We start from the raw sequence: 23,575 nt of genomic DNA on the forward strand, positions 1-23,575 counted from the left end.
GCGGAGTTGTTTGCATTTATTCTAGCGACCCCTAACTATTACTCTTAGTTTTTCCTATTTGGTTAAAGTTATGTCTCTTTCCTCAAATATTTTTTCTTGTTACTTTCATTGTACTTGCCTCTATATTGTCGCCCATCTTCTACCCTCTCATTTTGTAAAGTCCCCTTTTCATTTTGCTGATTCTCATCTACTTAGACACAGAAAAGACTATCCAACTTCTTAAAAGCTGTGGCTCATAAATAATCAGGTTCTTAGTGACGTCTTGGGTTTTACTTTATGATATTTTTCATGATTATATTTGCTTATTAGATTTTTATAATTGTGTCTATATTTTTAAGCTGTGGTCTGAGTAGTTCCCAACTAGGTTATCTCTGAAAAACAAAAACAGTCTGGCAGATCAAAAACTTCAGCTGTTATTAAATGATAATAGTGTAATCACAATACCTAGAGAGTCTATTTACTATATTGTCTTCCTAAGAATTTAAGGTTATCAAACCTATCCTTGATTCCTTAAGACATATGGAGAGGAGAAGAATGCTGAATTACAGTTTCATGTCTGGGAACATTAATGGAGGATCTTTAATTTTAGAATTGTGAATAACATCAAGTGTTTTGAACAATTCACTGTGGTAATCTGGCTTCAATTAACGAACAAATAGTTATTCAGATACTGCATTTCATCAATTCTAAGATGCATATTTTCTCACATTTTAACACTCTGATAGTAGGATGCATCTTCCAATTAATGATGTCCCCTGGTTGCTGTTGGCCCTGTGGCAAATCATGGTGTAGCATCTTCGTGAATTTGATTGTGAATCCTGGAGACATGGCTGAACTGCAGGCTCTTCACTGTTCTAGTCAATAAACTATTGAACAATGAAACATTTAAGGACCTTTAAGGAAAAGTAGGAGTTTTGTTGCTGTCTAAAATCTCTTGTGTTGAGATTAAGGTAGGACTACAGAATGAGCGTCTGACAGCTTGAAAGAAAATCTCAGAAACTATAGAGTATTACTCTTTTAAGAAATGCTGCATTATCTAGGTGCTCAGCAGCATAAAAGATAAAATGGGTGGAAGAATTTGGACATCTATGACTCTGACTTTACAAAGTGATACAGAAAAGTTGAATGTTTAATGTGAAGAAATTTCAGGAATACCTTAATCAGATTAAATTGCTTATATTTTCCTTTTTGTCTATACATGATATATGATTTTAAAACTTTCTAAATAAGTCTAAAAGAGTTCTTTTAATTTTTATAAAACAAAAATTCTGAGTAACAAGAAAGCATTGTGTCATGGTTTAATTGGTGGTATATCTTCTTTCTTAGTGGTATATAAAATAATGGTGCTTCAGTTTCATGAAATATGAGAGTTTGGTTTACTGTCAAATTTACTGAGTATTCGTGTTCTGCTTCCTATTATAATTCACTCTCTCCTGTTAAGAAGAACTAAGGGACAGAATACATATGCAAGTGAAGATAAGACTACAAGGCAGTGCGTGAATGATAGTGACCAGTATGGCTCAAAGTGTGCTCCCAGAACCAACAGCAACAACATTACTGGGGAGCTTCTTAGAATGCAAATTCTCAGGCCCCACCTCAGACCTACTGAATCAAAGACTCTGGATGTGGGGCCTAGCAACCTGTGTTTTAACAAACCCTGCAGGTGATTTTGATGGCAAGCTAAAGTTTGAGAACCCCTGCTCTGGCAGAATTTCACAAAAGGGAAAAATACTGGTGCTGTTATATTTGAGTCAAGTGTATGAGTAATTTAGAGAGTAAGAACAGATTCCTTCAGTTCAGCTCAATTACATTGGCTAACAATGTGTCTAAAAGAAATGAAGAAATTTACTTTGCTGTGTCTCAGCCTGCTACCAGTAGTATACGCAAAGGGACTAGTCCAAGAACTGTATGTTCTTTACTTTTTTTTTTTTTGCAGTGTAACATAACTTTGGGTTTTTTTTTTATTTTTGAATTTTATTTTATTTATTTTTTTATACAGCAGGTCCTTATTAGTCATCAGTTTTATACACATCAGTGTATATATGTCGATCCCAATCTCCCAATTCATCATACCACCCTCCCACCCCCCCCACCGCTTTCCCCCCTTGGTGTCCATACATTTGTTCTCTACATCTGTGTCTCAACTTCTGCCCTGCAGACCGGGTCATCTGTACCATTTCTCTAGGTTCCACATATATGCGTTAATATACGATATTTGTTTTTCTCTTTCTGACTTACTTCACTCTGTATGACAGTCTCTGGATCCATCCACATCTCAACAAATGACCCACTTTCGTTCCTTTTTATGGCTGAGTAATATTCCATTGTATATATGTACCACATCTTCTTTATCCATTCGTCTGTCGATGGGCATTTAGGTTGCTTCCATGTCCTGGCTATTGTAAATAGTGCTGCAGTGAGCATAGGGGTGCATGTGTCTTTTTGGATTATGGTTTTCTCTGGGTATATGCCCAGTAGTGGGATTGCTGGATCATATGGTAATTCTATTTTTAGTTTTTTAAGGAACCTCCATACTGTTCTCCATAGTGGCTGTATCAATTTACCTTCCCACCAACAGTGCAAGAGGGTTCCCTTTTCTCCACCCTTTCCAGCATTTGTTGTGTGTAGATTTTCTGTTGATGCCCATTCTGACTGGTGTGAGGTGATACCTCATTGTAGTTTTGATTTGCATTTCTCTAATAATTAGTGATGTTGAGCAGCTTTTCATGTGCTTCTTGGCCATCTGTATGTCTTCTTTGGAGAAATGTCTATTTAGGTCTTCTGCCCATTTTTGGATTGGGTTGTTGGTTTCTTTAATATTTAGCTGCATGAGCTGTTTATATATTTTGGAGATTAATCCTTTGTCCGTTGATTCGTTTGCAAATATTTTCTCCCATTCTGAGGGTTGTCCTTTCGTCTTGTTTATGGTTTCCTTTGCTGTGCAAAAGCTTTGAAGTTTCATTAGGTCCCATTTGTTTATTTTTGTTTTTATTTCCATTACTTTAGGAGGTGGATCAAAAAAGATCTTGCTGTGATTTACGTCAAAGAGTGTTCTTCCTATATCTTCCTCTAAGAGTTTTATGGTGTCTGGTCTTAAATTTAGGTCTTGAATCCATTTGGAGTTTATTTTTGTGTATAGTGTTAGGGAGTGTTGTAATTCCATTCTTTTACATGTAGCTGTCCAGTTTTCCCAGCACCACTTATTGAAGAGACTGTCTTTTCTCCATTGTATATCCTTGCCTCCTTTGTCATAAATTAGTTGACCATAGGTGTGTGGGTTTATCTCTGGGCTTTCTATCTTGTTCCATTGATCTGTGTTTCTATTTTTGTGCCAGTACCATATTGTCTTGATTACTGTAGCTTTGTAGTATAGTCTGAAGTCAGGGAGTCTGATTCCTCCAGCTCCGTTTTTTTCCCTCAAGACCACTTTGGCTATTTGGGGTCTTTCGTGTCTCCATACAAATTTTAAGATTATTTGTTCTAGTTCCGTAAAAGATGCCACTGGTAATTTGATAGGGATCGCATTGAATCTGTAGACTGCTTTGGGTAGTATAGTCATTTTCACAATATTGATTCTTCCAATCCCAGAACATGGTATATCCCTCCATCTGTTGGTGTCATCTTTAATTTCTTTCATCAGTGTCTTATAGTTTTCTGCATACAGGTCTTTTGTCTCCCTAGGTAAGTTTGTTCCTAGGTATTTTATTCTTTTTGTAGCAGTGGTAAATGGGAGTGTTTCCTTAATTTCTCTTTCAGATTTTTCATCATTAGTGTATAGGAATGCAAGAGATTTCTGTGCATTAATTTTGTGTCCTGCAACTTTGCCAAATTCGTTGATTAGCTCTAGTAGTTTTCTGGTGGCATCTTTAGCATTCTCTATGTATAGTATATCATGTCATCTGCAAACAGTGACAGTTTTACTTCTTCTTTTCCAATTTGTATTCCTTTTATTTCTTTTTCTTCTCTGATTGCCATGGCTAGGACTTCCAAAACTATGTTGAATAATATTGGTGAGGGTGGACATCCTTGTCTTGTTCCTGATCTTAGAGGAAATGCTTTCAATTTTTCACCATTGAGAATGATGTTTGCTGTGGGTTTGTTGTATATGGACTTTACTATGTTGAGGTAGGTTCCCTCTATGCCCAGTTTCTGGAGAATTTTTATCATAAATGGGTGTTGAATTTTGTCAAAAGCTTTTTCTGCATCTATTGAGATGATCATATGGTTTTTATTCTTCAATTTGTTAATATGGTTTATCACATTGATTCATTTGTGTATATTGAAGAATCCCTGCATCCCTGGGATAAATCCCACTTGATCATGGTGTATGATCCTTTTAATGTGTTGTTGGATTCTGTTTGCTAGTATTTTGTTGAGGATTTTTGCATCTATATTCATCAGTCATATTGGTCTGTCATTTTCTTTTTTTTGTAGTATCTGTGTCTGGTTTTGGTATCAGGGTGATGGTGGCCTCATAGAATGAGTTTGGGAGTGTTCCTTCCTCCACAATTTTTTGGAAGATTTTGAGAAGGATCAGTGTTAACTCTTCTCTCAGTGTTTGATAGAATTCACCTGTGAAGCCATCTGGTCCTGGACTTCTGTTTGTTGGAAGATTTTTAATCACAGTTTCAATTTCATTACTTGTGATTGGTCTGTTCATATTTTCTATTTCTTCCTGGTTCAGTCTTGGAAGTTTATACCTTTCTAAGAATTTGTCCATTTCTTCCAGGTTGTCCATTTTATTGGCATAGAGTTGCTTGTAGTAGTCTCTTAGGATCCTCTGTATTTCTGCGGTGTCTGTTGTAACTTCTCCTTTTTCGTTTCTAATTTTATTGATTTGAGTCCTCTCCCTCTTTTTCTTGATAATTTTGCCTAATGGTTTATCAATTTTGTTTATCTTCTCAAAAAACCAGCTTTTAGTTTTATTGATCTTTGCTATTGTTTTCTTTGTTTCTATTTCATTTATTTCTGATCTGATCTTTATGATTTCTTTCCTTCTGCTGACTTTGGGTTTTGTTTTTTCTTCTTTCTCTAGTTCCTTTAGGTGTAAGTTTAGATTGTTTATTTGAGGTTTTTCTTGTTTCTTGAGGTAGGCTTGTATAGCTATAAGCTTCCCTCTTAGAACTGCTTTTGCTGCATCCCATAGGTTTTGGATCATCATGTTTTCATTGTCATTTGTCTCTAGATATTTTTTGATTTCCCCTTTGATTTTTTCAGTGATTTCTTGGTTATTTAGTAACGTATTGTTTAGCCTCCATGTGTTTGTGTTTTTTAGTTTTTTTCCCTTTAATTGATTTCTAATCTCATAGCATTGTGGTCAGAAAAGATGCTTGATATGATTTCAGTTTTCTTAAATTTACTGAGGCTTGATTTGTGACCCAAGATGTGATCTATCCTGGAGAATGTTCCATGCGCACTTGAGAAGAAAGTGTAATCTGCTCTTTTTGGATGGAATGTCCTATAAATATCAATTAAATCTGTCTGGTCTTTTGTGTCATTTACAGCTTCTGTTTCCTTATTTGTTTTCATTTTGGATGATCTGTTCATTTTTGTAAGTGAGGTGTTAAAGTCCCCCACTATTACTGTGTTACTGTCGATTTCCTCTTTTATAGCTGTTAGCAGTTGCAGTTGTCTTATGTTGGGTGCAAAAATATTTACAATTGTTATATCTTCTCTTGGATTGATCCCTTGATCATTATGTAGTGTCCTTCCCTGTCTCTTGTAACATTCTTTATTTTAAAGTCTATTTTATCAGTATGAGTATTGCTACTCCAGCTTTCTTTTGATTTCCATTTGCATGGAATATCTTTTTCCATCCCCTCACTTTCAGTCTGTATATGTCCCTAGACCTGAAGTGGGTCTCTTGTAGACAGCATATAGATGGGTCTTGTTTTTGTATCCATTCAGCAAGCCTGTGTCTTTTGGTTGGAGCATTTAATCCATTCACGTTTAAGGTGATTATCGATATGTATGTTCCTATGACCATTTTCTTAATTGTTTTGGGTTTGGTTTCATAGGTCCTTTTCTTCTCTTGTGTTTCCCACTTAGAGAAGTTCCTTTGTCATTTGTTGTAGGGCTGGTTTGGTGGTGCTGAATTCTCTTAGCTTTTGCTTGTCTGTCAAGCTTTTGTTTTCTCCATCGAATCTGAATGAGATGCTTGCCCGGTAGAGTAATCTTGGTTGTAGGTTCTTCCCTTTCATCACTTTAAGTATATCATGCCACTCCCTTCTGGTTTGTAGAGTTTCTGCTGAGAAGTCAGCTGTTAACCTTATGGGAGTTCCCTTGTATGTTATTTGTCGTTTTTCCCTTGCTGCTTTCAATAATTTTTCTTTGTCTTTAATTTTTGCCAATTTGATTACTATGTGTTTCGGTGTGTTTCTCCTTGGGTTTATCCTGTATGGGACTCTCTGTGCTTCCTGGACTTAGGTGGCTCTTTCCTTTCCCACGTTAGGAAACTTTTCGACTATAATCTGTTCAAATATTTTCTCTGGTCCTTTCTCTCTTCTCCTTCTGGGACCCCTATAATGCGAATGTTTTTGTGTTTAATGTTGTCCCAGAGGTGTCTTAGGCTGTCTTCATTTCTTTTCCTTATTTTTTGTTTATTCTGTTCCACAGCAGTGAATTCCACCATTCTGTCTTCCAGGTCACTTATCCATTCTGCCTCAGTTATTCTGCTATTGATTCCTTCTAGTGTGGTTTTCATTTCAGTTATTGTATTGTTCATCTCTGTTTGTTCTTTAATTCTTGTAGGTCTTTCTTAAACATTTCTTGCATCTTCTCGATCTTTGCCTCCATTCTTTTTCCGAGGTCTGGATCATCTTCACTGTCATTATTCTGTATTCTTTTTTTGGAAGGTTTCCTATCTCCACTTCATTTAGTTGTTTTTCTGGGGTTTTCTATTGTTCCCTCATCTGGTACTTAGCCCTCTGCCTTTTCATCTTGTCTGTCTTTTTTTTAATGTGGTTTTTTGCATGTTCTTTACTTTTGATTCATATTTGATCTTTGTCTTTTCAGCACGATGTGTCTCAGACGCTACTCAAGGCCACACTGGATAGTGTTGTAGAAGAATGTGTCAGCTTTGTGGGAGTGGATATTAACATCTGTTCAGAAGTTTTGTTAAGGTGAGACAAGAAATCTGTGGCTGAAGATCACAGAATCTTGAGTTTTACTTGCTATCCAGTTCAAACTCAGCTAGAGCAAGGGGACACGTGTATAAAGTTGTCAAGTATAGAAAAATCTTTGAGTTCATACATTGCTTTAGGTAATCAGAGCGGAAGGCATCATTTAAGAAAAGAGTTATAACAATTCATGTTATTTTTAATACTGGAAATCTAACGTGAAAAACATATGGTGACTATCGAGTGCATTAATGTCGCTAATAGAATTTAAATTAGGTTAACATGGAAAAGAGCTGTTTCCCACCACAGGAGAGTAGATATTTTTCACTAGTTCAGTCTCTTGCTTACATCTGTCAAAGCTGGCAGTCACCAAAAGATAAATCCTGAGGGTTCAAGGTATAGTTACCATATTTTTACCTTGATTCCACAAGTCACATCTCAATATCTTCATTGTACTGTGATCATGTCTTATACGTTCTTCTTTTTTCTCCTGTGGCTGTAGAAGAGCTGATTTTTTGTTCCTCGTCTTGCATTTATTATACAGTTCTGCTGATGCAGCATGAAATTCTGGACCTCTGGAAAAAATATGGATCTTTCTGCTTTGAAATTGGAATAGCAGAAAATATCCCTTGCATTGTTAGGTGTTGCTTTTCTACCACAGCGACAAACATTCCATAATGCCATATATGGAATTCTGTAATAAAATTAAGATTCTCTAATTAACACCAAGCCAACTGTGTAATGATAGAGTTTTTATATCATGAATAAGTACCTTTCTATAGTTCAAGTCTTTACTAATGAGAACAGGCTGATCAAAAAAATAGAATAGTACAATGCAGCTGTAGCTATTGTAACTTCTACTGCTAACTCACTTTGTAAGCTAACCAGGAATAGGCAGAATTATTACTTGATTCAGAAACACAAGGAATGTGAATAGTGTAGAGTCATATGACAAGATGTAATTATAGTTGCTTTTATGATGCAAATGTTTTATATCATTGTCTTTTCAGATGAGATCTTTTCTTTCAGTACTCTTAGAACAATTACATTGGCCACATAACTCATTTTGTTTACTTTTTTAGGCATATTGCTGGACTCAATGCCAACCGAGCCAAAAATATTATTGAATGGCGTGAGAAAAATGGGCCATTCATCAACCGAGAACAGCTGAAGAAAGTGAAAGGGCTAGGTCCAAAATCTTTCCAACAGTGTGCTGGTTTCATCAGAGTCAACCAGGATTATATTCGAACATTTTGCAGGTCATTATTGAAGTGTACGCTGTCTGTTCTATTATCAACCTCCTCTCTTTCTGTTACCCATCCTTCTCACTGGCATAAATCCTAGCTGTCTATTTGGTCATTCCTTCATTCAATATGTGTCAACTGTCTAATCTTTGCTAGGCACTGGGAATACAGCAGTGAGCAAATCAACAAATTCCCTGGCCTCATGAAGTTAAATTTTAATGAATGAGACAGACAATAAATAAACTAGTAAAAATAAATAGTTTCAGATGTAATAAGTGTTATAAAAATTAAAACAAAGCAATATGATACTGCCTTTGGGGAGCAATAAACTGCTTTATATGAGTTATTCATTGAAAAGTTATTTGAGCTGAGTTTTGAATGAAATGAAGGAGCCAGTCACACAGGGATCAGAAGGAGGGCATTCCAAGCAGAGGAAACAGTACATGTGCAACATCCTAAGGCAGAACCAACTTTGGTGTATTCAGGAAATGAAACTAAGGCCAGTGTGATTGGAGCACCACAAGTAGGAAGGACTGGTATAAGATGAGGTAACAAAGAGGACTTCTCAATGACCACTTCATACTGACAGCTTTTACCCTAAGCATAGTTGGGTTTCCCCGCTCCTTCCTCACTGAAAACTGGCCAAAGCATTAATTATCAGATGTGTCGATTAAGAGCTAAATCCTTGCTTTCTAATCCTGGTAGCACAAATGCAAAGAAATTTGGTAAGCTTCTTAGCATTTTGTAATCATGAAAGAATGGCTTTTATTTATTTGCTTCTTTGGGACTACCTGATTCATTCATGTGTATTTTTTTCTTTTGACAAAGTTATAATAATAATTTTTTTTTTCCTGGAAAAGACTAAGGAAAAACCAGCCCCACTGGATAGTAGAATATATTATAAAGCCATAGTAATTAAGCAGTTTGGTTTTGATGTAGAAACAGGTAGAACAGGAGTCTGAAATATATCAAACCCAGAGGGAATTTAGTTTATGATAAAGGTGATATTTCAAATAGTTGGAAAAATTGATTAATTATCCAGTAAGTGGCATTATGACAACTGGAATTTGGTATGTGTGGGAGAAAATACAGTCCTACCCCATACCTTATACCCAAATAAATTCCAGATGGATCATACACTTAAATGGAAAAAGTAAAACTGTAAAAGTACCAGAAAAAAACATGGGTAAATTTTGCAGACCGCTGGAGTAGTGGAAGTTCTTTCTAAGTAGACCACCAAACCCAGAAGCAAAAAAAACTGGGTTTCTTACTTTATGTTTTTTGAACACTTGGTTAGAAAATTCAAACAGTATAAAAAAGAATAAAATGAAAAGGGCACCTCAACTTGTCACTTCAAATAGTTTCTTATATATTGCTTCCTGAAAATTAATTTATGTAAATTAATAACATATTTGTTATTTTTAAATGCATACAGAAGGAATCATGCTATACCACTATTTGAAACTTGTTTTATTAGTTTCAGTAAAATATCCTGGATCTTTTTCCAAATATTACATATTGATTTATATATTTATTTATATCATTATATATAAATTATCATTTATATATAATGCCTGCACAGTATTTAATTTACAGATGGACTGTAATTTAATCTAATCAGTGCCCTGTTGATGAACATTTGGGTTGTTTTAAAGCCTTAAATTTTTTCAACTGGTAACGAAGGACTTGAAGATTCATGACTATTGTATCTCCTTGATAGGTCATACTTTTATTCAGAATGCCTCTTGCTATCTCATTGAATGTTTTTTTACTTTGAAATCTGTTTTGTTTGCTGGCATTGTTGCTATATCTACCTTTTCAGAATATGCTTGGTATTTTTTATTTTCAAACTTTCTATGACATTCAAGTTTTTATGACTCTTATAAACAAATAGATTTTCTAGGTTTGCTCAGTCTTACTAATACATTCACATTTATTATATTTATTGATGTGTTTGGACTTGATCTTCCATCTTATTATATATTTTCTCTTCATGCCTTCTGATTCTTTTCCTTTCATGCTGTTTGTTGGATTTATCAGTTAACACGTTTTCTCCCTGTTTCTCTTCTTGTCTTCCTTACTCATTTTTATCTCCTCTTAGTGATTTCAGTTTGTACATCTTACTTTTATTCTTCTGGTGATTATCTTTAAATTTGATTTGGATTGGTCTCTGGAGTTAATATGTTTCTCTGTCCTCCTCCTGGAGAAGACTAGAACCTTAGGTCTCTTTACCAATCTTCCTGCCTTCCACACTATGTGCTATGGTGAGATGATCTGGGATTTTAGTTTCAGACTGTGTCCTTTTAATATATTTTCTACATCATTCATGAGCAGTTATTTAACCTAATAATTTTTTTGTGGTTTCTGTGCTCATCACTGTTTCTTGTAGCCCACATTATCATTTTTCGTGAATTCATTGTTTTTGCTGGGGTATATACTTAAGAAACTCTTTTCAGAGAGGGTATATTATATGGGTTGTACTTCAGTCCTTACATGTCTGAAAATGATTTCAATTTGAATGCTACTTTGGCTAGGTATATGATTCTAGATTCAAAATCATTTTGTCTCAGACTTTTAAAATATTATTCCACTGTGTTCTGGCATCTGATGTTTGTCAGTAAGAAAACTGATGCCAGTCTGATTCTAGTTCCTTTCAATAATCTGTTTTATTTTTCTCTCTTTAATTTTAAAAATTATATTCTAAAGTTTCCCCATGTTATGTCAATATGTCTTTCTCATTCTTTTCCCATTCATTCTATTTTATACTCAGTAGATTCCGTTGGGGAGCTTTTTCTTCAGCTCTGAGAAATCACCTTCGCCTTCTCCTTATTTAATTAATTTTCCTCCGTTTCTCTCTGTTCTCTCCTAGAATGCCAGTTATACAGGCAGAATCACTTAAGAATGTTTTTGGCTTTAAGTAACGGAAAACCCTATTAACAGTGTTTAAGCTAAGTGGTAATTTCTGTGAAGTGAACGGTCAGAATCTGGTTGCTGTTTGTGTATATTTGTATGGCAGAGAAATAAGCACATTTCTAATTAAAGACTCTTTTCTGCCCACCCCCTAACCCTCCCTCCCCCCACCGCCCCCATGTTGTTTTGAATGGTTACAGTAGTCAGCAAACTGAATCTGCTGGTGAAAAGCGGGGAGTTGCTGTGGCATCTTCAGCAGGTGTTGAAGTCACAAATGAGAAGCAAAGCAAGAAGAAGAGCAAAACTGCAGCGAATGCTGTACTAAAGCCAAATCCTTTGGACCAAACTTGTATTCACCCGGAATCATATGACATAGCGATGAGGTAAGTCTGAGGCCCATGTGAGAGTTTTCTGTGCCCAGAGTGAGTTCTCTACAGCAAATGGCCTTTTTTTGGCATAATGGAGACTTTAAAAATATGACCATGTTTAACATGACAACATTTTTCAGAAGTTCCACATTGCTGACTTATGCGGCACATTATTTTATTTCAGTGAGGAATGAAACCATTATTCCTGGAGCAATGTCAAGCTCATAAACCCTGGTCCTAATGGTGAAGTGGGTGTAATGGAAATAGCATGGCACTCTCCTCTGTTTGTTTTGGAAATTAACAAGACACAAATGACTAGCACCTGGCTTAACGCTTGTGCTTATCTAAAGATAAAGCCCTTTAGTAAACAGCCAACTCTCAGATTTCTTAAGAAATGTTGCCCTGCTTAGTTATTATAGAATTTAAGAAATGATGTACTTTTAATGAGCATACATTAATTAACACAGGGGGAAGTTTGAGTAGAAGGGAAACTTTAATATTAGACATTAAAAAAGAAAACTTTGATACCACATTTGATTAGTTGAAAAATTTTAATTAGTTCAAAAACCATGACCTCCTACATAACTAAATATTTTAAGGCTTTTAGTGAATTAAATGACAGTGAGTTTTAAAATAGTGGATATTTTAATTTCCATTGAATCTAAAGTAAGATTTTTAACTTGTTTTAAAAGTAATTTATATTTGATTATTTTAAGAAATATAATTTTAGTTTCTTTTAAAAATGTTTAAGATCGTAAAGACTACTGCACATTATAGAAAACTTAGAAAATAAAAAAAGGAAGTAAAAAATAATATTCTGTCAACATCAAAAGCAGTCGTATCTGTTTTTCTCCCAACATTTTACTGTGAAAAATTTTAACATAAAGAAAAGTTGAAAAGAAATTTTGCAGTGAATTCCTGTATACCCACATCCAGATTTTATCATTTACATTTTACTATGCCTGTTTTTCCACTTACCTACCCCTCTATTTGTCCATGAGTCCATCTCTTTCTTTATACATATTTTAAAGAAAATTGCAGATATCAGCACACTGCTAGCTAATACTTTGGCATGTATATCATTAACTAGAACTCAATAATTCCTAATTTTTTTTTCTTTTGAAGTAAAATTCATATACATTTTAATTATAAGTGTTCAAGAGCTGAATTTTGGCAAATAAATACCTACATCTGTGTAACCCAAACCTCTATCAAGATAAAAAACATTGCCATCATCCTAGAACGTTCCCTTGTACCTCTTTCTAGAAAATCCCTGCCTAGCCTCTCAGCACTAACCATGTGTTCTCATTTCTTCAGCCAGATTAGTTTGCCTCTTCTTGAACTTCGTGTAAATGATATCACACAGTGTACTCTTTTGTATAAAGCTTCTTTCAACATGTTTAGAGATTTTTAATTCATGTTGTAACATGGATAAGTATTTTTATTGCTGAATAATATGCCATTGTATGACTGTACCATAGTTTATTCTCCTTATTGAAGGAAGCTTGCCTATTTCCAGTTTTTTGGTTATTCCAGTTTTTGGTTATTATGAGTAAAACTGCTATGAACATTCTTCTATAATTTTTTGTTGTTGTTGACATTTTTTTTCATTTATCTTGGAAAATTACTTAGGAGAGGATTTGCTGGGTCATAAATCAGGTGAGTGTTTAGTTTTCTTAGAAACTTCTAGACTATGCTCCAGTGTAGTTGTACCATTTTACACTTCACCAACGATGCTAAGAGTTCTCTTTGCCATCATTTGATGTTAGTCTTTTTAATTTTAGCCATTCTAGTATATGTGTGTAATGTGGTAGTATCTGTTTGTGGTTTTAATTTGCATTTCCCTGGTGACAGTGAGCACTTTTTCATGTGCTTATTAGCCATTTGTGTAGCTTCTTTTGCGAACTGTCTGTTCATATCATTTAGCCATTTTCTAATTGAGTTGTTTACCTTTTTTATTATTGAGTTGTGGGAATGTTAAAAACATATGCTTTTTCTTTTTTAATAGATCTTTATTGGAGTATAATTGCTTCACAATACTGTGTTAGCTTCTGTTGTACACCAAAGTGAATCAGCCATATGCATACATGTGTCCCCGTATTCCCTTCCTCTTGAGCCTCCCTCCCATCCTCCCTTTCCCACCCCTCTAGGTCATTGCAAAACACCGAGCTGATCTCCCTGTGCTATGCTACTGCTTCCTGCTAGCTATTTTACATTCGGTAGTGTATATATGTTGATGCTACTCACACTTCAACCCAGTTTCCCCCTCCCACCCCGTGTCCTCAAGTCCATTCTCTATGTCTACATCTTTATTCCTGCCCTGCAACTATGTTCATCAGTACCATGTATTTTTTTTTTAGATCCATATATATGCGTTAGAATACAGTATTTGTTTTTCTGACTTGATTCACTCTGTGTGACAGACTCAAAGTACACCCACCTCACTAAAAATAACTCAATTTCGTTTCTTCTTATGGCTGAGTAATATTCCATTGTGTAAATGTGCCACATCTTCTTTATCCATTCATCTGTCAACGGACACTTAGGTTGCTTCCATGTCCTGGCTATTGTAAGTAGTGCTGCAGTGAACACTGTGGTGCATGACTCTTTTTGAATTATGGTTTTCTCAGGGTATATGCCCAGTAATGGGATTGCTGGATCATATGGTAATTCTATTTTTAGTTTTTTAAGGAACCTCCATACTGTTTTCCATAGTGGTTGTATCAATTTACATTCCCACTAACAGTGCAGGAGGGTTCCCTTTTCACCACACCCTTTCCAACATTTATCGTTTCTCTATTTCTTGATCATAGCCATTCTGACTGGCATGAGGTGATACCTCATTCTAGTTTTGATTTGCATTTCTCTAATAATTAGTGATGTTGACCCATCTTTTCATGTGCCTCTTGGCCATCTGTATGTCTTCCTTGGCGAAATGTCTATTTAGGTCTTCTGCCCATTTTTAATTGGATTGTTTGTTTTTTTGATATCGAGCTTCATGAGCTGTTTGTATATTTTGGAGATTAATCCTTTGTCTGTTGTTTCATTTGCAAATATTTTCTCCCATTCTGAGGGTTGTCTTTTTGTCTTATTTATGGTTTCCCTTGCTGTGCAAAAGCTTTTAAGTTTAATTAAGTCCCATTTGTTTATTTTTATATTTATTTCTGTAACTCTAGGAGGTGGGTCAAAAAAGATCTTGCTGTGGTTTATGTCAGAGAGTATATTTCCTATGTTTTCCTCTAAGACTTTTACAGTGTCTGGTCTTACATTTAGGTCTTTAATCCATTTGGAGTTTATTTTTGTGTATGGTGTTAAGAAGTGTTCTAATTTCATTCTTTACATGTAGCTATCCAGTTTTCCTAGCACCACGTATTGAAGAAGCTGTCTTTTCTCCATTGTACATTCTTGCCTCCTTTGTCATAAATTAGGTGACCATATGTGCATGGGTTTATCTCTGGGATTTCTATCTTGTCCATTGGTCTATATTTCTATTTTTGTGCCAGTACCATACTGTCTTGATTACTGTAGCTTTGTGGTATAGTTTGAAGTTGGGGCGCCTGATTTTTCCAACTCCGTTTTTCTTTCTCAAGATTGCTTTGGTTATTCAGGGTCTTTTGTGTTTCCATATGAATTGTAAAATTTTTTGTTCCAATTCTGTGAAGAGTACCATTGGTAGTTTGATAGGGATTGCATTGAATCTGTAGATTGCTTTCGGTAGTATAATCATTTTCACAATATTGATTCTTCCAGTCTAGAACATAGTATATTTCTCCATCTGTTTATGTCATCTTTGATTTCATTCATCAGTGTTTTATAGTTTTCTGAGTACAAGTCTTCACCTCCACAAGCAAGTTTTTTCCTAGATATTCTTTTTGTTGCGATGGTAAATGGGATTGTTTCCTTAATTTCTCTTTCTGATTTTTCATTGTTGGTGTATAGGAAAGCCACAGATTTCTGTGCATTAATTTTGTATCCTACAACCTTACCAAATTCATTGTTTAGTTCTAGTAGTTTTCTTGTGGCATCTTTAGGATTTTCTATGTATAGTATCATGTCATCTGCAAACAGTGACAGTTTTACTTCTTTTCCCATTTGTATTCCTTTTATTTCTTTTTCTTCTCTGATTGCCATGGCTGGGACTTCCAAAACTATGTTGAATAAGAGTGGCAAGAGTGGTCATCCTTGTCTTGCTCCTGATCTTTGTGGAAATGCTTTCAGTTTTTCACCATTAAATATGATGCTTGCTGTGGCTTTCTCATATATGGCCTTTATTATGTTGAGGTAGGTTCCCTCTATGCCCATTTTCTGGAGAGTTTTTATTGTAAATGAGTGTTGAATTTTGTCGGAAGCTTTTTCTGCATCTGTTGAGATGATCATACGGTTTTTATTCCTTAATTTGTTAATGTGGTGTATCACATTGATTGATTTGCATATCTTGAAGAATCCTTGCATACCTGGGGTAAATCCCAGTTGATCATGGTATATATGATTCTTTTAATGTGTTGTAGGATTCTGTTTGCTAGTATTTTGTTCAGGATTTGTGCATCTATGTTCATCAGTGATATTGGTCTATAATTTTCTTTTCTTTTTTTTTTTTTTTTTTGCGGTACACGGGCCTCTCACTGTTGTGGCCTCTCCCATTGCGGAGCACAGGCTCCGGACGCACAGGCTCAGTGGCCATGGCTCACAGGCCTAGCCGCTCTGTGGCATGTGGGATCTTCCCGGACCAGGGCTCAAACCTGCATCCCCTGCATTCACAGGCAGATTCTTATCCACTGTGCCACCAGGGAAGCCCCTCCCCTATAATTTTCTTTTTTTGTGATATCTTTTTCTGGTTTTGGTATCAGGGTGATGGTGGCTTCGTAGAATGAGTTTGGGAGTGTTTCTCCCTCTGCAATTTTTTGGAAGAGTTTGAGAAGGATCGGTGTTAGCTCTTCTCTAAATGTTTGATAGAATTCACCTGTGAAGCCATCTGGTCCTGGACTTTTGTTTGTTGGAAGATTTTTAATTATGGTTTCAATTTCATTACTTGTGATAGGTCTGTTTATATTTTCTAATGCTTCCTGGTTCAATCTTGGAAAATTGTACCTTTCCAAGAATTTGTCCATTTCTTCTTGGTTGTCCATTTTATTGGTATATAGTTGTTTGTAGTAGTCTCTTATAATCCTTTGTGTTTCTGCAGTGTCAGTTGTGATTTCTCCTTTTTCATTTCTAATTTTATTGATTTGCATCCTCTCCCTTTTTTTCTTGATGGATCTGGCTAAGGGTTTATCAATTTTGTTTATCTTCTCAAAGAACCAGCTTGTCGTTTTATTGTTCTTTGCTATTGTTTTCTTCATTTCTATTTCATTTATTTCTGCTCTGATATTTATGGTTTCTTTCCTTCTACTTACTTTGGGTTTTCTTTGCTCTTCTTTCTCTAGTTGTTTTCAGTGTTGGGTTAGATTGTTTATTTGTGATTTTTCTTGTTTCTTGAGGTGAGATTGAATTGCTATAAAGTTCCCTGTTAGAACTGCTTTTGCTGCATCCCATAGGTTTTGGGTCATCGTGTTTTTGTTGTCATTTGTTTCTAGGTATTTTTTTATTTCTTCTTTGATTTCTTCAGGGATCTCTTGGTTATTTAGTAGCACATGTTTAGCCTCCATGTATTTGTGTTTTATACAAATTTTCTTCCTGTAATTGATTTCCAGTCTCATAGCATTGTGGTCAGAAAATATGCTTGATAAGAATTCAGTTTTCTTAAATTTTCCAAGGCTTGATTTGTGACCCAAGATGTGATCTATCCTGGAGAATGTTCCATGTGCACTTGAGAAGAAAGGGTATTCTGCCACTTTTCGGTGGAACGTTTTATAAATATCAATTAAATCTATCTGGTCTATTGTGTCATTTAAAGCTTGTGTTTCCTTATTTATTTTCTGTTTGGATGATCTGTCCATTGGTGTAAGTGGCGTGTTAAAAGTTCCCTACTATTACTGTGTTACTGTCAATTTCTCCTTTCATGGTTGTTAACATTTGCCTTATGTATTGAGGTGCTCCTGTGTTGGGTGCATAAACATTTATAATTGTTATATCTTCTTCTTGGATTGATCCTTTGATCATTATGTAGGATCCCTCCTTGTCTCTTGTAACAGTCTTTATTTTTAAGTTTATTTTGTCTGATATGAGTGTTGCTACTCCAGCTTTCTTTTGATTTCCATTTGCATGGAATATCATTTTCCATCCCCTCACTTTCAGGCTGTATGTGTCCCTAGGTCTGAAGTGAGTCTTTTGTAGACAGCATATATATGGGTCTTGTTTTTGTATCTGTTCAGCCAGTCTCTGTCTTTTGGTTGGGGCATTTAATCCATTTACATTCAAGGTTATTATTGATATGTATGTTCCTATTACCATTTTCTTAATTGTTTCGGGTTTGTTTTTGTGGGTCTTTTTCTTCTCTTGCGTTTCCCGCCTAGACATGTTTCTTTAGCGTTTGTTGTAAGGCTGGTTTGGTGGTGCTGAATTCTCTTAGCTTTTCCTTGTTTGAAAAGCTTTTGATTTCTCCCTTGCATCTGAATGAGATCCTTGCTGGATAGAGCAATCTTGGTTGTAGATTTTTCTCTTTCAACACTTTATGTATATCCTGCAACTCCCTTCTGGCCTGCAGAGTTTCTGCTGAAAAATTGGCTGATAACCTTATGGGGACTCCTTTGTATGTTATTTTTTGTTTTTCCCTTGAATTTAATTTTTGTTAGTTTGATTAATATGTGTCTTGGTTTGTTTTTCCTAGAGTTTATCCTGTATGGGACTCTCTGTGCTTCCTGGACTTGAGTGACTGTTTTCTTTCCCATGTTAGGGAAGTTTTCAACTGTAATCTCTTCAAATATTTTCTCAGACCCTTTCTTTTTCTCTTCTTCTTCTGGGACCCCCGTAATTCAAATGTGGTGCGTTTAGCATTGTCCCAGAGGTCTCTCAGATTGTCTTCAATTCTTTTCATCTTTTTTCTTTATTCTGCTCCTTGGCAGTTATTTCCACCATTTTGTCTTCCAGCTCACTTATTCATTCTTCTGCCTCAGTTATTCTGTTATTGATTCCTTCTAGTGTATTTTTCATTTCAGTTATTGTGTTGTTCATCTCTGTTGGTTTGTTCTTTAGATCTTTGTTAAACATTTTTTGTATTTTCTCAATCCATGCTTCCATTCTGTTTCCAAGATTCTGGATCATCTTTACTCTCTGAATTCTTTTTCAGGTAGATTGCCTATTTCCTCTTCATTTATTTGGTCTTACAGGTTTTTACCTTGCTCCTTCATCTGTGACGTATTTTTTTTGCTGTCTCTTTTTTTTTTTTTTTTTTTTTGAGTGGGATTGTGTCCCTGTCTTAGTGGTTATTTGGCCTGAGGCTTCCAACACTGGAATTTGGTGGCTGTTGGGTAGAGCTGGGTCTTGGTGCTGAGATGAGGACCTCTGTTTGACCTCACTCCAGTTAATATTCCCTGGGATCTGAGGTTCTCTGTTAGTCCAGTGGTTCCAACACAGACCTCCCACCACAGGAGCTTTGACCTGACCCCTGGCTCGTGAACCAAGATCCTGCAAGCAGCATGCAGTGGCAAAAAAAAGAAGAGAGAGAGAGAGAGAGAGAGAGAACAATAACAAAGTGAAAAATAAAATTAGACTAGGAAACTAACAGATATGTTAGAAAGAACATAAAAATAAAAATATAGGTGAATCAACAACCAGAAGGTACAACAGTACCACAATAGTAAAAATGGAGGGAAAAGAGAAAAAAAAAAAGGCAAGGGGAAAGGCCGTGGTTGTGGAGGGCAGGGCCTAAGCAAGGGCAAGGTTTGGGTGGTGGGTGGGGCCTATGCTTAGGGCCCACAGGGCTGGAAAAGGCCCTGGGGGCTGTGGGGGGTGGGGCTTAGGCTCAAGGAGCAGAAGGGGCCCAGGCGTGTCCCCCCACCCCTGGTCTCAGAGGGCGGGGGACCTCACCTGGGAGCCCACCAGGCTTCCTGGTCTCGAGTGGGCAGGGCATTCCTGCTCCTCCTCTCCTCTCCTGCTCCTCCAGTCCCTGAGGGCCCCTCCCACCTGCCTCTCCTGTTCTCCCGTTGATGTCCTTCCTATGCCCCCAGTACCAATGCAGCCAGGGGTTGGCAGCGGGGGGGCCTTGGAGGGCAGGGGACCAGCCTGGGAGCTCAGCAGGCTACCAGGGCCCTAGTGGGTGGGGCAAACACCCTCTGCTCCTCTCCCACTCCTCCTGGAGGGTCCCTCCTGCCTGCCTCTCCTGAACTCCCCTTGGCCTCCTTTGTATGCCCCCAAGACCAATGCGGCCAGGTAGGTGGGGGTGCCTTGGAGGACAGGGGACCAGCCTGGGAGCTCAGCAGGCTCTCCAGGCCCGAGTGGACTGGGCAGTCACCCTCAGCTCCTCTCCTGCTCCTCCAGAGGGTCCCTCCTGCTTACTTCTCCTGATCTCCCTGGCCTCAGGGGCGCTGATCCTGTCTGGCCTCCACTTCTCCTCCCCACTCTGTCCCCCACGTCCTACCGGTTCACTTGGGGGTTCCTTCCGTCTCCTTGGGTGTAAGGGTCCCTCACCAGTGGCTGCCAGGTGCCCTAGTGGGGAGAAGATGCTAACTCAGCGTCTTCTCACACCACCATCTTGACTCTACCCCCTAAAAACATATTCTGCATATTAGTCCTTTGTCAAATATATGTTCCACAAATATTTTGTCCCAGTTTGTGGCTTACATCTTTATTTTCTGATTAACGTCTTTTGATGTGCAGAAGTTTTTAATTTTGATGATGTCTAATTTATCTGTTTTTTTTTATATGAAGTTACTGCTTTATTTGTCCTAAGAAACTTTTGCCTACCTCAAGTCATGAATCTTTCCTCAATGTTTTCTTCTTAAAGCTTGATGGTTTTAATTTTGTTTTTTTTAATATAAATTTATTTTATTTATTTATTTTTGGCTGCATTGGGTCTTTGTTGCTGTGCACGGGCCTCCAGTTGTGGCGCACAGGCTTCTCATTGCGGTGGCTTCTCCTACTGTGGAGCTCGGGCTCCAGGCACGTGGTCTTCAGTAGTTGTGGCTCGAGGGCTCTAGAGCACAGGCTCAGTAGTTGTGGCACCCGGGCCCAAGCTGCTCTGTGGCATGTGGGATCTTCCTGGACCAGGGCTCGAACCAGTGTCTTCTGCACTGGCAGGCAGATTCCTAACTACTGTGCCACCAGGGAAGCCCAAGCTTGATGGTTTTAACTTTCACATTTAAGTCAGTGATATATCTGCAGTTACATTTTGTGTATGATTTGAAGTAGGGGTCAAGGTTCATTTTCTTTCTTCATTATGAACATTTAGTTATTCCAGCACCAGTTTGAAAAACAATAGCAACAACACAACTTTTCTTTACCCATTGTTTTGTACCTTTGTTGAAAGTCAGATGACTGTGTAAGTGTGGGTCTATTTCTGGGTCTCTATTCTGTTTCACTGATCTGTTTGTCATTACCACAGTATCTTTATTACTGTAGTTTTATGCTAAGTTTCTAAGTCAGGTAGTGTCAGTCCTCCAACTTTGTTTTTTTAATATTGCTCTGAATAGTCTAGATGATTTGATTTTCCTATAAACTTTAGAATGAGCTTGTCAATTTACATTAAAAAAAACAAAACCTGGTGGGATTATGATTGGGATTACATTGAGTCTAGGTGAATTTAGGAACAGTTGATGTTCTCATAATATTTCTTGAGTCTTTTCATCATGAACTTATTTTCTTTCCATTTATTTAGATCTTCTGTCATTTCTCTCAGCAATGTTTTTTAGTTTCTAGTGTAGAGGCCTTGCATATGTTTTATTAAATGTATTTTATTCTTTTCAGCACTATTGTAAATGGAATATTTTTTAACTTGTTGCTAATTGTTTGCTGCTAATATGTAAAAACACAGTTGATTTTTTTATAGTAACCTTGTATCCCGTGGCCTTGCTAAATTCACTTACTAGTTCTTAGTATGTGTTTGTAGATTCTTTAAATTTCCCTATATAAACAATTATGTTATCAGCAAATAGATGAAAGCTTTACTACTTCTTTTTTAATCTTCATGCTTTTTATTTCTTTTTCTTGCCTATTACAACGGCCAGGACTTTCAGTACTATGTTGAATAAGAGTGGTGAGAATGGGCATCCTTGTCCCATTCTTAATCCTAGCACGTGGTTCTCATTTTTTTAATATTAAATAAAATTGTGGTCTCATATTATAGTAATTGTATTTTTAGTGTTTGTTGTTTGAGAAGAGGCATATGTACACGTGGATTTATAGACTTCTTGCAACAATTGACATCTCCATGGGCACTAAAATAGCATTTTGCTCTGTGCAAAGCCAGTGTCTTTTTTTAATTTTTGTTTGTTTCTATGATGTAGTTCTAATGTGGTTTATAAGTTTTTCTATTTGCTTTCTAATATAAGCACAAATTTTTTGTTTCTGCATATCCCTTTTTAAAAGACTAAATAATATTCCATCAAGTGATGGAACTGCAGTTTAGTAATAGTAGTACTAGTAGGGGTTCCTTATGATGGGTTCCTAGAAGTGGAATTACTCTGCCAAAGGGTTTGAAACTTTATGTGGCTCTTAATATACATTGCCAAGTAACATACTGATTTGCAATGCCACCAGCAGTGTTCAAGCCTGAGAAATCTTGAGTTTCTCCTGTCAGACAGGATTTCTCTACCAGTTTTCACATGGGCTAGTTTCTGCATGTGGAGCATAAAAGCCCTACCAGTGACTGCACCCTTCGCTATGCTTCCTTTGGGAGTAGGCTTGTCTCTCACAAGCAGGGTACTTGAGGACTTTTTCATGGAAAATTTCTCTACATGAAGTTCAACTCCTGACCTTTAAAATCTGGAGACAAACTGGTAATTTATCTAATTTTGCTTACCATCCCCGTTATCCACTTTGGAACTGCGATGGTCTTTTCTGGCTTTCAAGTATACTTAGTAAAGACATCACCCAACATATAGGTAGTTCAAACTTTCACATAGTGTTAAAAAAGTGCCTTCCCAGGGAAGAAAAGCCCACTATTGATGTGATTAGGTCATCACTGGTTTGACTTCAGTTCTGTAAAAGTAAGTTCCATTGCAGTAAATTTCATTTTTATTTATATTAGAAAAGCAGTAGGAACATAAATAGCTTTAATGCTACCCTACCATGATGTCACTCCCAGAAATACAACAAAATGTGAAGCCATCAAGTCTTTTTACTTTTGTATTTATGATATTCTCTCTCACATTCATATTTTAGAAAACTGAGATCATGGTATTTTGTAACCTAAGTTAGTCATTTAGTGGTTTTAAAAAGTCTACTTTTTTTTTGGACTTTTATTATTTATATTACTTAAAAGTTTTATTTACATGTAGGGATTCTCTATTAAATATTAAGGTGTTGTATGGGCTGAATTTTTTTCTAGTTTATTTAATTTTATATCTGCTTATAATGCTATTATGTTTTTGAAATATGAATGTTTAATTTTTATGAAGTAAACCTACTATTCTTTTTCATGCTTTTATGCAAATTGATCTTCTCTTAAGATACCTGATTTCTAAGATCAATTCAGTGTTCCCCATATTCTTTTTCATGTTCTTTATGGTTTCATTTTTTACTCTGAATTTTATTGCTGATGATTTCAAATGTACAAAGCACTGTTTCATTTTTTACTCTGAATTTTATTGCTGATGATTTCAAATGTACAAAGCACTGTGGTGGGGCCTGAAGAATATAAAAATGAATAGAGGTGATTTATGGTCCTAAGGAGCCTACCAAAATAGGGAGGATGAAACTTATTCACAAATAACCATAGTAAAGGTCAATAATTAGTAAGGGTCCTTTGCAAAGCACAAAGTTGTTCACAGGAGAAAGATCTCATTTCCAGATAGGAGTTTCTTATAAGGTTTCTTGCAGGAGGTGACATTTGGGCTAGGTC

The 23,575-nt window shown here is 36.4% G+C and overlaps 1 protein-coding gene across 4 annotated transcripts in view; it reads left to right on the forward strand.

Annotated features, from left to right (window-relative positions):
* Positions 1-23,575, forward strand: part of SRBD1 (S1 RNA binding domain 1) — a 229,588-nt gene that overhangs the window by 187,773 nt on the left and 18,240 nt on the right. For 2 of the 4 annotated variants that reach the window (XM_022573933.2, XM_022573935.2), the window contains 3 exons: positions 7,015-7,121; positions 8,201-8,377; positions 11,473-11,655. In XM_022573933.2, the coding sequence (XP_022429641.2) occupies positions 7,015-7,121; positions 8,201-8,377; positions 11,473-11,655 (467 nt within the window). The remainder of the gene's footprint in view (positions 1-7,014; positions 7,122-8,200; positions 8,378-11,472; positions 11,656-23,575) is intronic. The other 2 variants (XM_022573934.2, XM_022573936.2) reach the window with 1 other exon arrangement.

Source organism: Delphinapterus leucas, chromosome 13 (assembly GCF_059928025.1).
Source record: "Delphinapterus leucas isolate spDelLeu-1000000601 "Yukka" chromosome 13, BTC_Dleu_Yukka2, whole genome shotgun sequence".
Taxonomy (NCBI): domain Eukaryota; kingdom Metazoa; phylum Chordata; class Mammalia; order Artiodactyla; family Monodontidae; genus Delphinapterus; species Delphinapterus leucas.